At 44.6% G+C, this 16151-nt stretch overlaps 1 protein-coding gene across 5 annotated transcripts in view; it reads left to right on the top strand.

Moving 5' to 3' along the window:
- Positions 1-16151, top strand: part of PBX1 (PBX homeobox 1) — a 295026-nt gene that overhangs the window by 227293 nt on the left and 51582 nt on the right. For all 5 annotated transcript variants that reach the window (XM_063133305.1, XM_063133297.1, XM_063133308.1 and 2 more), the window contains exons 4-5: positions 9472-9662; positions 11736-11871. In XM_063133305.1, the coding sequence (XP_062989375.1) occupies positions 9472-9662; positions 11736-11871 (327 nt within the window). The remainder of the gene's footprint in view (positions 1-9471; positions 9663-11735; positions 11872-16151) is intronic.

Genomic DNA, 16151 nt, shown 5'->3' on the forward strand with positions numbered 1-16151 from the left:
ACCTTAGATGGTGTTGAAAAATTAGCTCATTATTCAGGGACCAAGGCGTATGCCTACAACTCCCAGCATGCCTTGGGAGAGAAGAAAGACTTACTGGGTTTGGGCAGCCATCATCTGGAAGTGGAAGTGGCTCACCGTTCTGGGTCTGAAGGGAGAGTGCCTGAGGCCAGCTGCCTTGGTCGCTAGGCGCCATTGGGAGCAGGAGGCCACATGTTGCCCTAGATTTAACTCCTTTCATTGCTATTTAGCCTTCACTAAAGTGCTTGGTAATTAGGGTGCACAGGTGCAGTAGATCTCTTTTGTACCGTAACTGAATTATATTAGTTACTAGATTAATCACATGAATTTGGTGAGCAACTCCCCCAGAATAACTTGTGTGGGTCTTTCTCAGCCATGTGCTGTAAAATCAACCTAGCTTTGGCCTTTAAACTTGGCAAATCTTTTATATAGAAAGATAGATAGACAGACAGACAGGAAAGGGTTCTTATTCTACTAGCAATAATAAGGAAAAAATAATGTAAAAAACATATTTGACTCTGTAAGATTCCTGACCAGGCCCTTGAGTTGGATTTCTACCTATAAAGCTGAAAGTATGTGTGCAGGTTTGTATGCCTGGACATGTTTACCCACTTCTATTTGAGTTAGAAATTTGAAAATTGACACGCTGAAAAATCTAAAAACACAAAATTTGGGGTTTAAAATATTTTTAAAGAATTTAATAAAAAACCTAGGCTTACGCCTACAACTTCCAGCAAGCTTTGAGCATGAGGCCAGACTTACCGGCCTCTGGAGACCATTGTGAGTGTGTGGGTGGGTGGCCACTGCATGTCTTTCACAACCCAGACTCTTAAGGTCAGTCTCAAGCAGTCAACCCAATTCCACAAAGGAAACAACCCACATAAATGGGCTGTGTCTATTTGCGATGCCTCCTCCCACCTGTCATGCGTGGTTTTAAAATCATAACTAGATAAACTAGATAACTAGGCGTGACTTTGAGAGGCTCGAATCTGAACATGCTCTAAGGCACCCTGTCCTGATATCACTGTTTTCTCAGAATCTGGGGGAAGCGTGTGCCCTTAAGAGGGGGAGGCACTCTGTGCATGCCCGGAAACATGCACAGGGGGACAAGTGCCCTGCCCAGCCCCAGCCCTTCAGTACAGGCTCCTCGTGGAGCATTTTGTGGGCAAGAAGCATGGGCCGGGCAGTCCCAGCAGGACTTGGCCGGAGCTGGGCACATCCACTGACTGCTGCTTACCTCCTCTCCTTGGCAATGCTACTCCCCAGTGCTCTATTGAGGAGCAGCATTGGCAATGAGAGGAGGGAAGTGCCTCTCAGAGGACATGGACACCTGTACTAGAATCATAGAATCATAGAATAGCAGAGTTGGAAGGGGCCTACAAGGCCATTGAGTCCAACCCCCTGCTCAATGCAGGAATCCACCCTAAAGCATCCCTGACAGATGGTTGTCCAGCTGCCTCTTGAATGCCTCTAGTGTGGGAGAGCCCACAACCTCCCTAGGTAGCTGATTCCACTGTCGCACTGCTCTAACAGTCAGGAAGTTTTTCCTGATGTCCAGCCGGAATCTGGCTTCCTTTAACTTGAGCCCGTTATTCCGTGTCCTGCACTCTGGGAGAATCGAGAAGAGATCCTGGCCCTCCTCTGTGTGACAACCTTTTAAGTATTTGAAGAGTGCTATCATGTCTCCCCTCAATCTTCTCTTCTCCAGGCTAAACATGCCCAGTTCTTTCAGTCTCTCTTCATAGGGCTTTGTTTCTAGACCTCTGATCATCCTGGTTGCCCTCTTCTGAACACGCTCCAGCTTGTCTGCGTCCTTCTTGAATTGTGGAGCCCAGAACTGGACGCAATACTCTAGATGAGGCCTAACCAGGGCCGAATAGAGAGGAACCAGTACCTCACGTGATTTGGAAGCTATACTTCTATTAATGCAGCCCAAAACAGCATTTGCCTTTCTTGCAGCCATATTGCACTAGTACTGACATGGAGAGTGGCTGATTTTAAATAAAGCATGGATTAGCAAACCAGGTCACTATCTCTCAATCCTGACTCAGCTCCCACTTTCTTGACCTCTCACTTTATTCACCTTCTCCCTGACTTTCTCCAACTGCCACTAACGCCACCTACCATTCCATTCTGGCCGCAGCTATCAGCCATTCCTCCATTCACTCTTCTGTTTCAGGCTTTTACATAAAAATCATAAACTTTATTCCATCATTTCTGCATCTGTCTTGGAATGTTGTGGTTTAGTTATAGCAGGAAGGGGGGAATGCAACATTAAAAAAAAATCATCAAGTTAAAAGGCCTGGGGGCGGGGAATCTCTTGGCACTTTTGCAAGCCTGCCTAGGAAAAAGAAATCCACAAGCAGGGTGCCACAACTAAGAAGGCCCGCTTTCCAGGTGTCTCCCACCACACCTTAGATGGTGTTGAAAAATTAGCTCATTATTCAGGGACCTAGCCATATGCCTACAACTCCCAGCATGCCTTGGGAGGGAGGGAAGACTTACCAGGCTTAGGCAGCCATCATCTGGAAGTGGCTCGCCGTCCTGGGTCTGAAGGGAGAGCGCCTGAGGCCAGCTGCCTTGGTCGCTAGGCGCCATCGGGAGCGGGAGGGCACAGTTCCAGGCCCATCACCAATGGCAATGACCGAGCTAGCCATCGATCAGTCAGCCGGCCAGCCAGCCGGCTCCTTCACGGCCTGCCTAGTGCGGCGTGGGCCTGCTCGGCCAGACTCCACTTTCCATTGGGCTCCCATTGGGCAAGTCAGGCACTGCAGTGAAAGGCATGCTGGGAGTTGTAGTTTTCACTTTCTGTAGGGACAAGGAAAATCATGGTGGCTTCTTCCTCAAGCCTGAGTAGGCCCGACGAAGGAGGGCAAGTGCCTTGCCCGGCCCTGGAGTTTCAGAACAGCCTCCTGCTGGAGCACTTGGTGAGTAAGAAGTGCTGGCCAAAGCAGGTGCAGGCCTTCGACATGGCTGCCCTCAGAGGTTTCCTGGCACCCACCAAGAGCCCCGAGCAGAAGATGGTCAAGTGGACCATGGCCTGTGGTGTGGTGTGTGTGTGTGTGTGTGTGTGTGTGTGTGTGTGTGTGTGTGAGAGAGAGAGAGAGAGAGAGAGAGAGAGAGAGAGATTTAATTAGTTTAAAAGTTAACTCACAGGCCTAGCACTAGTCCACTACTTTAAGAAGATTACCTCTCAGACATATATCTTGGGGCCCCAAGCAATGCCGCGTATATCAGCTAGTCTATAATAAGAAAAGAGTGATGCATTGATTTCTCTTTCTACTTAAAAATGCTGGATGGTACCCGTTTTACTTTACATCCTCCTAACAAAGCAGAAGGCATACAAATGAGAAAGGTTAATCAGCCCTTGAAAACTCTTTCCGTGACAGCCTCACCCAGTCTGAGTTCTTGCCACCCCTGTACAACAGTTATCATTCCTACTGTGGTGTCTCATCATTATTATTATTATTATTATTATTATTATTATTATTATTATTTATATAGCACCATCAGTGTACATGAGTTCTCATGATGCACTAGCCTAGCCATGGAGGTACCCAACCAGCAACTGCCTGAAGCAAGAATCATAGAATCATAGAATAGCAGAGTCAGGAATCCACCCTAAAGCATCCCTGACAGGTGGTTGTCCAGCTGCCTCTTGAAGGCCTCTCGTGTGGGAGAGCTCACAACCTCACCAGGCAACTGATTCCATTGTCATACTGCTCTAACAGTCAGGAAGTTTTTCCTGATGTCTAGCTGGAATCTGGCTTCCTTTAACTTGAGCCTGTTATTCCTTGTCCTGCACTCTGGGAGGATCGAGAAGAGATCCTGGCCCTCCTCTTTGTGACAACCTTTTAAGTATTTGGATTAAGTATATAATCCACCCTAAAGCATCCCTGACAGATGGTTGTCCAGCTGCCTCTTGAATGCCTCTAGTGTGGGAGAACCCACAACCTCCCCAGGTAACTGATTCCATTGTCATACTGCTCTAACAGTCAGGAAGTTTTTCCTGATGTTCAGCTGGAATCTGGCTTCCTTTAACTTGAGCCCATTAGAAAGTGATGTCATTGTCGGTGAGGAGCTCCCTCCTTTTAGTCTCATGGCCTTAGACTTGCACGAGGAGAGCAGACCAGTTAGGCTGGCTTGTTCAGGAGTAAGCCTATGCGGCAGGGTCTTGCTATTTACTGTTTTACTCTGTACAGCACCATGTACATTGATGGTGCTATATAAATAAATAAATAAATAAATAATAATAATAATAATAATAATAATAATAATAATAATAATAGAACCTTTGATAGACTTGAGAAACAAGGATCACTTCACTTTCGATTTGTTAATCCTTGCCTTTAGGCGATTTATGTTTGCATCACCTTTCTCCTGGTGCAGCATGTTGACTGAAAGGAAAGACTCTTCAATGTGGCAGGTGGAGAAATTTACATTAAGAGTCCTCTGTCATATTAGTGCTGTGGCCAGTCAACAGGAGCAGAGGCTCCAGAAATTAAATGTTTGAGCTTCTGGCAGCATGTCTTCAGCACACTTAATTTCAGTTATTGCCTGCTTGCCCTTTCATGTCAGAGATCTTGATGCACTCTACGTCTCTATGGCTTTAATTATTATTATTATCATTGTTATCAGACATGTGGAAAACTTGCTGGATGTTTTGCTGGAACAAATTGATTTGTGTCATCCTTAAAACCTTTGCTAGCTCTGTACATTCAGCAGAATAAGGTGGTAGAATCCATAGATGATAGAGAGCACCATGTCAGGTTGCCTGTGTGGGGTTGCCAGTAACTACAATGTGCTCTTTTATACCAAGTCAGACCATTGTTACCTCTAGCCAAGTACTGTCTACACTGACAGGAGCTCTCCAGAGTCTCACACAATGGACTTTCTCATCCATACTACTTGAGATCCTTTTAACCAGAGGAGCCAGCAGTTGAGTCCGTGTGCTGTATCAAACATGTGCTGTATTAAACTATAGCCATTGACAAGTTGCTGAAAGGTGTACCTTGCAGTGGCTCTGACCATATGAAAAGGTGCTACATGATAAGGGCAAGCATCACTACCAAGCATCCCGCACTTCCCAGGGTTTCCTAGTGTTTGCACAAACAGGTTCTCAGAGCTTACTGTGTAGCCAGGGCTACAAATGATGCTTTTTGCATACAGATATAGGTAGCCCATGCACACATTTTGTCTGAACAGGTTTACTTGAGCCTTGTATTAGTATTTCGCACCCTCAGAGGCGCCTGTTCTCTATTTCTGCATGGGCTGGTGATTTGGGTGTGTGCCCTGATGTAGCAGAGATGCAGGGGCAGCCTCCATTGCCCAATGCCTATTCCAGTCAGGGAAGATGCTCCCAAAGTGATGTCTGCAGACAGTAGATAATTCTACTGTGTATCTCTTCATAGGGAGTGACTGAATGAGCCAATCACATGCAAAAATTTCCCTGCCTCCTGCAATCAGCTGATTGGAAGGAGGTGAGGCCACTGACTCAGGCAGAGATGCAGCAGACAGCCTCTTCTTATGGGTGGACTCATGGGAGCCCTTCATTATATAATTAATCTATTTTTCATGACACACTAGCAGTAGCAGTTCTCTTATGGCCTTGGCACACTCTTTAGGAACTACTGTGCTATTGGCGTATCTATTTCTACCCTGAATGGAAATAGTTCTCACTGAAGCATTCAGCCTGTGTCTGGGGTGTGCATTTTAGACTGCACATTTTAGACTATACAAAGCAATTCCCATCACATAGAAAACTAGCTTGTCAAGGAAAAGGGTTAGGGTTAGGGTTCTATTTGTAGGATTCTTTTATCTCCATGGGGGAGAATTCCATCCTTTTGATCCCCTTCCTCCACGATCTGACATGGTACAGCTCTGACCCATGTTTACCTCTTCCAAACGGGCATTTGTTCTTATCTCTCTATCCATTTTGGCTTTTCCCCCCCTGTTCACCCCTCCCCTCATAATCCATTAACACAGTTCTGATTGCTTGCTCCTTCATTTGATCTGTTTTGTTATCATTGTTCCCTCTCCTCCGTTTTTCCCCTCCTGGGCCGGATCTACACTAGTCTTATAACGTTGCTAGTGTCCCTTTCTAACGTGGTTCTCTGTATCGGTTCTCTGTAGCTGTAACGTTACTGCAGGGCACATTGTTAAATCCTTTCGTTGCTGGGTTTGCTCCGCCCACTGCCTGCCTCATTCCTAGCTAGCAGTGCAGGGCAAGTCATAAGCACACACAAATCCCTCCCTCCCAAAACATCTTAACACAAGTCCCAGGGAATTGCCTGAATGCACAAGAGCCAGCCACTTTGCTGAAGCTAAGCAGCGTTGGGTCTGGTGAGAATTTGGATGGGAGACCAAATTGAAAAGTTTTAGCAGCAGCCTCATTTAAGCACCGCTGGTCATGAGTTTTGGGCTTTGGACCCTTGTTAATTTTCCTGCAGGGAGCTACAGCTCCTTTGCAAAGAAGGGGGAAATGTTTTTTAAAAAATCATAAAAAATCAACCGATGACCCAATTTGATTCAAATTTTAAGGCAGGATGCATGGGAGTACTTCACAATAAAAGATTCTAAGGTGGAAAACCTCTGAGTCCTTTGCATACAATTGTCAGTGATTGCACAGTATAAGGCTGGCACAGTATAAGGCTGGTGCGATTTATCTGCTGTAGCAGATAGATAGCAAACGGGGCGAAGGAAGGAGAACAGGAAGTGGGCGGAGCAAACTCAGCAGCTCTGGGTTGCGAGAGGAGAATTACCGGTAGGACAAGGCACATGAATCTGCAGCCACGCTGGAACTAAGAAACAGAACCTGTAAGTATGACTCATTTACAACGTTGGAGACCCAGGGTCACGTGACGCTATGCGTCACAGTAACCCATTCAAAGCGTTAGAATAACACCAGTGTAGATTCCCACTTGTCCTCCTTCTCCCCCTCCAGACTTCCCGCACTGCAAGACTCACCCTGTAGCATCCACCTTCTCTGTCTCTGTCTCTGTCTCTGTCTCTCTCTCCCTCCCTCTCCCTCTCCCTCTCTCTTTCACACCCACCCACACCAAAAGAGGAAGCAATTCCCAGAGGAGCAGGCCTCTAACATCTGGAAAACCAGCTGATGCTGCAAGCCACATTCAATTAGTTCAAGGGCCACCTACAGCCTGCAGGCCATGGGTTCCTCACCCCAGCTTCAGGAGAAGCTTCAACCATCCAACAGACCCCTTTAAGCACTAATGGCATGTGCTACATAAGCATGGCCCATTTGTAGGTTTGCCTTGTAGCGTCTCACAAAACACAAGCTCCCATATATACATCTACTTGGGATACATTACATGGTGAATAATTTTCTGCAGTGTTGGCTAACAACTGAAGAATATAAGCAAGTTCATGAGGTTGTTAGTGTGACTGAAACTGAATTGGTAAGAGCCAGAGGTTAGATGCTTTAGAACTGGACTAGTTTGATGCATCATGGCAGGCAGTAGAAAAATACCTTATCATGTGTGCAAATGGTGTACTTTTCTGTCTCTTTTACTCTGATCCAAACCAGAGGCACAGGGACAGCAGTTCTTACAGCCTTATCCTCAGAACAGAGGATTATATTATCTCTTCCTCTTCAGTATCCACTCTTTAAGTAGGAACAGCATTTTGCATTCTGTCAATGGCAGGTTTCGGGCAATCACAGGGCTAAGAGAAGCCATTGTGGCTTCTCTCCTTACAATTACCCATGATGCAGCATGGGTTGCCGTGTCGGCTGAACCTCACATGGTGAGCGGCAGGGGTGGCTTCTTACCTACGGCACAACCTATGGCTTGTAGTAGGGATTATGTCATGGGTAAGAAGCCAACAGCCATGCATCATGCCAGGTTTGGATGACACGACAACCTGTACTTTGTCGCGGGCAATTATACAAATCACAGCCTCATGCACAAGGGAGAGAGGGAGAAACCGCAAAGGTTTCTTTTACCCCCATGATTGTATGAACGCCCCAATGTTTTTGCCTTCACTATCTTCAAAGTATAACTTTTATAACCTGTGATGTTTCTCTTGATACACTCGGTTGTGGGGGGGTGTTGCAGTCGCTTATTTGGAAAGATGATCATTCCAGCCTATGGTGATAGGAGACCAGAAGACTGCCTTGAGTTTATTTATAAAGAAATCCTGCATCGAAATTGTTAAAATAAGCATAAATGAAATAAATAAGGCCGTTGGCTCAGCTCTGTCACAGATCTGTGTCTTGTCCATAATGGATGCTGAATAGAGGTCATAGTAATCCAACAAGTTTGATTTCAGACTAGATATTGTAGCTCCAAACAATTATCCTAGAGTCACTTATGTCTGATAATATCCAATTTGCTTTCCATCAGGTGGGGAGTGGGGATTATTGGTGGCTACACACAAATTCCTGTACAAAAGAGTTGGAGGTGGAAAATGGTGACTGATGCAGAAACTCCTGCACAAGTTCACTGGAGGATGAAGAGTCTTTATGGAATGTGCATTCAGATGCACATCCAGATATGGATCCCTTGAAAACAATATACTAGAAAGACAACATTTGAATTTGCACATTTAAATAAGCATCTGAATTTATATCCTGCGAAAAGCCATTTATGTATTTATTTAGTGCATTCCTTCCGTGATGAAACTCAAGGTGGTGTAGATGAGGTTCCTGTGTGATCTCTCATCCAGGCACCAACCAGATCCACACCAGCAAGATCTCTGTTTTAAGTGACCATAACCCAGGACAAGTAAGCTAAGGAAGCTAGGCTGGCTCCTTCCTTAGTGGGCTTTTGGAAGCAGGCTAAAACTTTTTTGTTCCAGCAGGCCTTTGGAGAATAATCTGGCCCTCCATCTATGTTAAGCACCATGTACATTGATGGTGCTATATAAATAAATAAATAATAATAATAATAATAATAATAATAATAATAATGTCTTATAATTTTGTTGTGTATTTTAAATGTTTATGGTTTCCCCCTCCCATGTATATTTTAAACTTTGTAAGGCCGCCTTGAGGCCCAGCATTGGGCAAAAGGCGGGATACAAATAAATATAATAACAAATAAATAAATAAATAAAATGGAGTAGAGAAATGGGATTTGCATTTGAATACACATTCCAGTGAGTAGCCAATTTGCACTGAGTTGTCCTAAAAACAAGGGTATCTTGAGACATCCTGTAGATTTTCAACACTTATGTATTTATTTATTTATTTATTTAAGCATTTTTATGCCGCCATTCAGCAAAAAAAGGCTCTCACGGCGGCTTACAAAAGTATTTCTTGAAAAAGTCCCTGCCCACAGGCTTACAATCACTTATCCAGGACTATGAGGCAGAAAAGCAGGAAACTCTAACGGAAGGGCTGTTTTCATGCATTCCTAGTTCTGCACCATCCTGTACAACATCCAGTGACTCCTCTGGTCCTGAGGGTTCTCCTCGCTCTTTCTCTTGTTGTCCCAGGCATGTAACGAGTTCACTACTCACGTGATGAATCTGCTGCGGGAGCAGAGCAGGACCCGACCCATCTCCCCCAAAGAAATAGAGCGGATGGTCAGCATCATCCACCGCAAGTTCAGCTCCATCCAGATGCAGCTCAAACAGAGCACGTGCGAAGCCGTCATGATCTTGCGCTCCCGATTTCTCGATGCACGGTGAGCTTTATCAGAGCTATATAAGCAGCCATTGCCTAGTTGCCTGTGGTGAGTAGAATGACTTCCAAGTGATCAGGAAGGAATGTTTTTTGTAAATTGAAGGAGAGCTGGTTCTTTTTGTTTCTTCCCCTTCCAGGACGTTGGTGCCAAAAATGACTAACGTAGGTATGTTTGAGAATGTGGGCTAGTAAATATTTTTATGGGATAGACTCACTTTAGACTTTTTGTAAACGTCTTTTCAAGGTTGTTTTGGTTATTACTTCCTAGAAAAAAACAGGCAGTGTTGAACCATTCATATGTTTAACCTAAAGGAAATTGTTGATAACGCTTTCTGGAGGAGGAGATAGGTGAGCTACAGGATTAATTTCCAGCTCAAGTTAATATCAAACTAGATGAGGAATGTACAACTAATGTAATTGCCAAAGCTAAGATTGAAAAGCAAAGAAGTGGAAGGACTCTGATGCCCCTTCTTTAATCTATGCGATTAGGAAGGTTTAGAGTATTTACTCATTTGGTTCAATCTGGATAAGGCAGGGCATGGTTTATTACTTTGAATACATTCTATAAGAAATGGACTTTGTTTATAAATTATTGGAGTTCATAGGATCATAGAATAGTAGAGTTGGAAGGGGCTTATTAGGCTATTGAGTCCAACCCCCTGCTGAATACAGAAATCCACATAAAAGCATACCTAACAGATGGCTGTCCAGCTGCATCTTGAATGCCTCTAGTGTGGGAGAGCCTACAACCTCCCTAGGTAATTGGTTCCATTGTCGTACTGCTCTAACAGTCAGGAAGTTTTTCCTGATGTCCAGCCGGAATCTGGCTTCCTGTAACTTGAGCCCATTATTCCATGTCCTGCACTCTGGGATGATCGAGAAGAGATCCTGGCCCTCCTCTGTGTGACAACCTTTCAAGTACCTGAAGACTGGGAGTCTCTGTGTGATTCAGATACAGGAAGGAACTGAAAACCACATTGTACTTTTGTATTACATATGGATTCCAGCCAGAGGGGAAAAACCAATTAAGGAGAAGCTTAAGAATACCAGGATGGGCAATATCTAACTACATCTTAAGCCTGATTTATACATGCAGCAAAGATGGTTGTAAAGTAGACATCATGTCATCCCTTCAGAGTCACAATTTTTAAAAACTTACTTAAGTAAAAAAAAAATCCATGAAAGTAGAAAACTAGCACATCAGGGAGAAAGGTTATAGGCTAGCCTTTTCATTTTTATGGTAGTTTTCTGCTTGCAGGATATTTTTTCTCCTTTTACAGAGAGGAAGACTAGTTGGCTTTCCCACACAGTTTGCCTCTTCAGTGGGCAAGGCCACATGGTCTTCCAACTTGCTTGGGATTATGAAGGCCACTTGGAAGAAGCAGATGTAAGGTGTTTTGCAAGAGAAAAATAAATATTAGAAGTCACATATTTTGTGGTATAACCAACGAGATAATATTTAGTATATTAATTGTTTCATTTGCTTTACAACCCACAAAAAGTGAGAGATAGGATGTGACTAGACAAGGTGACAGAAGGTCAACAATCAAATCTACCATTTTTTTTTAAATGGCAGACACTGTGCCCCCCTCCCCACCCCCCAAAAAATCAGGGCCATGGCATTGAGAGAGGGGGTCAATCCTTTCCCTTCCTTTGATGGCTCCTTTTCCACTTGAAATCACCTCCCAGGCTTAGGAAAAGCAGCACAAGGATGGCAATTTTATTCAGAGAAGTGGCCCATGAGGAAAGAGTTACGTTCCACATCCCTACTCACTACTTTTCCAATTAAATTCACACACATGCGCGCATACGCACACATACACACCTTTCCTTTTAAGAAGAACCTTTTGGAAAGTGTTAGATGAATCTGCATTAACACCTAGTTTGACCATTTGGGAAAGTCTAAAGAGGATAGCGAGGTGTTTTTTTGTCTTGAGTGCAATTCAGTTTGACTGAATATTGATATGCACATCAGTATTCAGTCTGCTGTGTGCCTGGTGACTGTGGGATCTCCTTTTTAAAAGATGGCTCCTGGGCCATTGATGCTGATTATCCTTCATTTCTTCTTGCCCAGGCGGAAGAGAAGAAATTTCAACAAGCAGGCTACAGAAATCCTCAATGAGTATTTCTATTCCCACCTCAGCAACCCTTACCCCAGTGAGGAAGCCAAAGAGGAACTAGCCAAGAAATGTGGCATCACAGTCTCACAGGTAAGGAACCCAGATGCTTGGTCTGCACTGGTGCCATCAGTCTGTCCATCCCCTCACCCTTGCACCTATCTACTGTACATGGTGATGGACAAAAGAGTTAGTAACAGGCTACAAAAAGTGTTTGCATGAAAAGGGAGTACCATGAGGAATGTTGGGCTCAATCATTAAGAAAAATAATAGAATTCTGAGGACAGGAGCAAGGAAAAGTGGTTTGCTAAATGAGAAATGCAGAAATTGTCAAGAGAAGGAATTGTATTTGGAAAGTGACTCTGCCAACCACCAGTAAAGAGTGTACAATGAGCATGTACAGCAACAAAGCAAGGGGGATCCTTTTCATGCCCTGGATTATATACGGCCAAAGCAAGAGCAGAGCATGTGTTGCTGGAATCAGGACCATGTTTTCAAATTGTGTTCTGGGCTATCCTTCGAAGTTTAGCTAGAGTTCCTGAATCTCAGTAAAGGCAGACAAACTTCCCTGAAAGACCACTTGCAACCACCAACCATCTTTCCTTGCAGTGCACAGGCACAGGGGACTGTTGAGTGTATGCTGGGATAGTGCAGGACAAAAATACGGTCCAATAGGCCACAGCTGCATGTGACCTGAGGGTTCATCCTAGGATCATAGAATCCTAGGCCAGGGCAGCATGTCCAATAGGCCAGGGCTGCATGCGATCTGAGAGTTCATCGTAGAATGTGCCCAAGGTTTGTCCATAATGCACAAGGATTCCAAGGTAGACATGGCCATGTGGAAAGGCTCCCTGAAAACACAAAGTTTGAAAACCACTGCTCCCAACCTTCCCAAACCCTTAACGAAGTCTTTCTTGATATGAAAGGTGCCAAAACAGACTCAAGCTAAGCAGATTTGCTTAATAAAGAACATGATAACTTTACATACATTACTAAACATTCATTGTGTGACTGGAAAGATCAAGACTCTCAGAACTGAACCCTGTAGGAATTTGATCTTTTCCCAGTGTACTTACACCTCCCAAATACTATTGGCCAGTCAGTGTACATTTTTATAGTGCCATGGCCAATACAAGTCCTTTTTTCAGGCTTTTTGGTATTCAGTTAATACACATTGCATGATCTAAGTGACACACTGAAATTAAGAAGGAAGCAATGTTTGACAACTGCTTTCCAGTGTAACTTTGCTGGAGGTAACAGAATCTTCCTGGAGATTGAAGCCAATAAGGAAGTCACATTCACCCTAGTCATCATTGAATGTCATCATACTGCTTTGTTATCCTCTTCCACTGGGGCCTGAAGCTCGCAGGGGAAGTAGTAGCAATTTACTTAGGTAAAGTCTCTTCCAGTAAGGTTATGTTAGGTAAAGCAAGCAGGTTCACATCAAGTAAAGTCAGATTTAGGAGAACGTAGCTTGATTTGGCAAGACACATCCAGGTTCAGGCTTATCAGGAGCAGAGAAAACTCCCAGTAAGCTCTGCTGGCTGTAGCTCGCCCCCATTGTTCTAGGTAATGGAGGGCTTTTGCCCTCACAAAGAGCTGAAGTCTTATCAAGGCTGTCAAGACCTGTTCTGCCTCCCTAAAGGAAGTGCTGGCTGTGATTTTTAAAGGGAACTTGCTGGCTTCTACAAGGCACATTGGAGTCCAAGGAAGGCAAAGGGCCCAGGTCCTCAGGCATGGAGGAAATGCTGATGTTCCCCCCTGAGTGCAGTAGCCTGTATTTCTTCCTCATCTGGGTCTTACTTAGGGTAGTGCAGGGGTCCAGGTTTGAGGGTCATCTTATTTAAAGCCCTTTCTTCAGTGCACATATTTAAATTCTAACCTTCTCTTCCAAAATGTCACCAACCCTTCCCTCTTTGTGTCATTTACCATTTGATAAGTATACACTCTAGGGCTGTGCAGGGACACCCCCCACTCCAATCTGCCTCGGAGGCCAGTCCAGAGCCCCTGAAGCAACCCTGATCCGCCTCGGGGCTGCCTTGGGGGTTCCTGATCCGCCTCGGTGCCGAAGCCGAGGAGAAATTCGGACCCTCTGAGGCAACTTGGAGTTTTCTGGGTGCCGGCTGTGCAGCCAGACTGTGCAGCTAGCACCCAGAAAACTTCCCACTTACCTGGTGCCTCTGCCATCCACTGCCACGGACGCCAGAGGCACCAGGTAAGCCCCCTTCCCCACTTAACTGCATCCACCCCTGGCTTGCATCCGGCGGCTTCCACTCCAACGACGCTGAAGCCCGGAAGTAGGCCGCGGCCTACTTCCAGGCTTCAGCATCGTTGGAGTGGAAGCTGCTGGACGCAAGCCGCCAGCAGCAGACCCAGAAGGGGGGAAGGGAATTACTTGCGTGCAGCAGCTTCCACTCTGAGGACACAGCGGCCTACTTCCTGGCTTCAGCATCCTCGAGTGGAAGTCGCCGGATGCAAGCTGCCGCCGGCGGACCCAGGTAAATGGGGAAGGGGGGCTTACTTGGGTCTGCCACCATGGCCTACTTCCTGGCTTCAGTGTCCTCAAGTGGAAGCCGCCGGATGCAAGCCGCTGTCGCCATCTTTCTCCTGGCGGCTTCCAGTGCCACTGGAAATGAAAGGGAGTAGGCCACGCGATAACTTAAAATCGCGCGGCCTATTCCCTTTCGTTTCCTGCAGTGGCATCAGAAGCCGCCAAAAGAAAGATGGCAGTGGTGACAGAGGCTAAGGAGGTAAGGAGATGGGGGTGGGTGGGATCTGGCTTCGAAGCATCCCGAAGCTTTGGAGCCAATTGGCTTTGGTTTCAGGCTGCCTTGGCCTTTTCCCAAACCGCCTCGGATCCGGTTTGGAAGGGTCCGAACCACCCCGATCCACACTTCAGATTCGGGGTTCAGATCCGAGGCAGTACACAGCCCTAATACACTCTGATTCTTTACACTGATCATTTTTGAGAGTATTGAGCTGTTTTAGAGTGTAGAACTTTTGAGCTAGTATACAGTTAGAGCATATTTTTGAAACTACTCTTGTTCTTTCCACCAGTCTCTTACCAGTTACAATATGTAGGGTGAATTTTCAGCCAAACTGGTTTCCACATATAGTAGTTTCATTTATCTTACCTAAAGTCAAGAGTTAGGATTCTCCTGAGCTAACCCTTTTCAAAGGAATGGGAAGAACTCCCTGCCAAAAATTCATGACATTGACTACATTTTATTTACTTGCTAGAGAATGTCAACATGTCATGGAGCCCTGAGCACACGCTGAGCCCAGGAATTTATGATCAGTTTTTGTCTTTTCACACAAAAGCCCACTCCTGGTTCCCCCCACCCCCAGCTGTCTTTTTCAGCAACCTAACTTGGGGGAGACGGAAAACATTTTAGTTGTTGTTGATGTTAGACAGTGGGAATCAGAAACCCTTGCAAATCTATTGGAAATCACTCAGAGATCTTCTAGTCGATCACGATCTACCTTTTGCCCATCCCAAGACGATTGTATAGCATTCTGCTTCTAACATATAAACGCAATAAATAAATAAATAAATAAATAAATAAAATAAACATTTTGATTCATTTATGTTTGCCATAATAATATACCAGGTACTAAACTATGTTGAGTAGCATTTATGCCTCACTGTTTTTTATATTCTCTTTGAAGTTATTTATTAATCAATGTGTAGTAATACTTTCTTTTAAAATCTCTAGTTCTGAATGTCTTTGTGAGGATTTCCTATCCCAAACTTTGGGAATGTTGCATGTAAGATGTTCTACTAACAGTAATTTAATAAAATGGGAATAATTTTGTCCCCTACCCCATCATACACATTCTTATTTGGTGCTAGATTCGAGAGCTAGGGGATCTGTTGCTTTCTTTAGGCTTTGACAAAGTAGAAGCTGCCACAGGAGCTCTGATCTTACAATGGAATTATGGGTGGGCTTGGTTTTTTTTTTTTTTTTTTTTTTGGTTTTTTAATCTGAATCTCTTTTTGTGCTAATCTTATATTCTCAGATGATGGCAATCTTGGGTTTGCTAATTGCTTGAGCTGACAAATTGTATCCTTTATCTTCCGTGCATATTGCCAGATTTTACACTGTGTGCTTGTACTTGCCCAACTCTCTAATGTGATTTGAGGTTTACAGGTTCAATAGTTGAGTTTCGCTATTGTTGTTCAGTGCTAGGTAAGCCACAAAGTTGACAGTTATACAGGTACTGTTAGATGTTGAAGTACTGAATGGCACAAAGATAAGCTATTCACATTAGAGGGCAGTAGTTGTCAATGATTTCATAAATTTGGCCAACTTTAGCTTTTCACTCTTACTGCCTTCAGGACACAGTATGAAATCAAACTTGAGTTGTCCAAT

This window comes from Elgaria multicarinata, chromosome 1 (assembly GCF_023053635.1).
Source record: "Elgaria multicarinata webbii isolate HBS135686 ecotype San Diego chromosome 1, rElgMul1.1.pri, whole genome shotgun sequence".
In the NCBI taxonomy this organism is placed as follows: domain Eukaryota; kingdom Metazoa; phylum Chordata; class Lepidosauria; order Squamata; family Anguidae; genus Elgaria; species Elgaria multicarinata.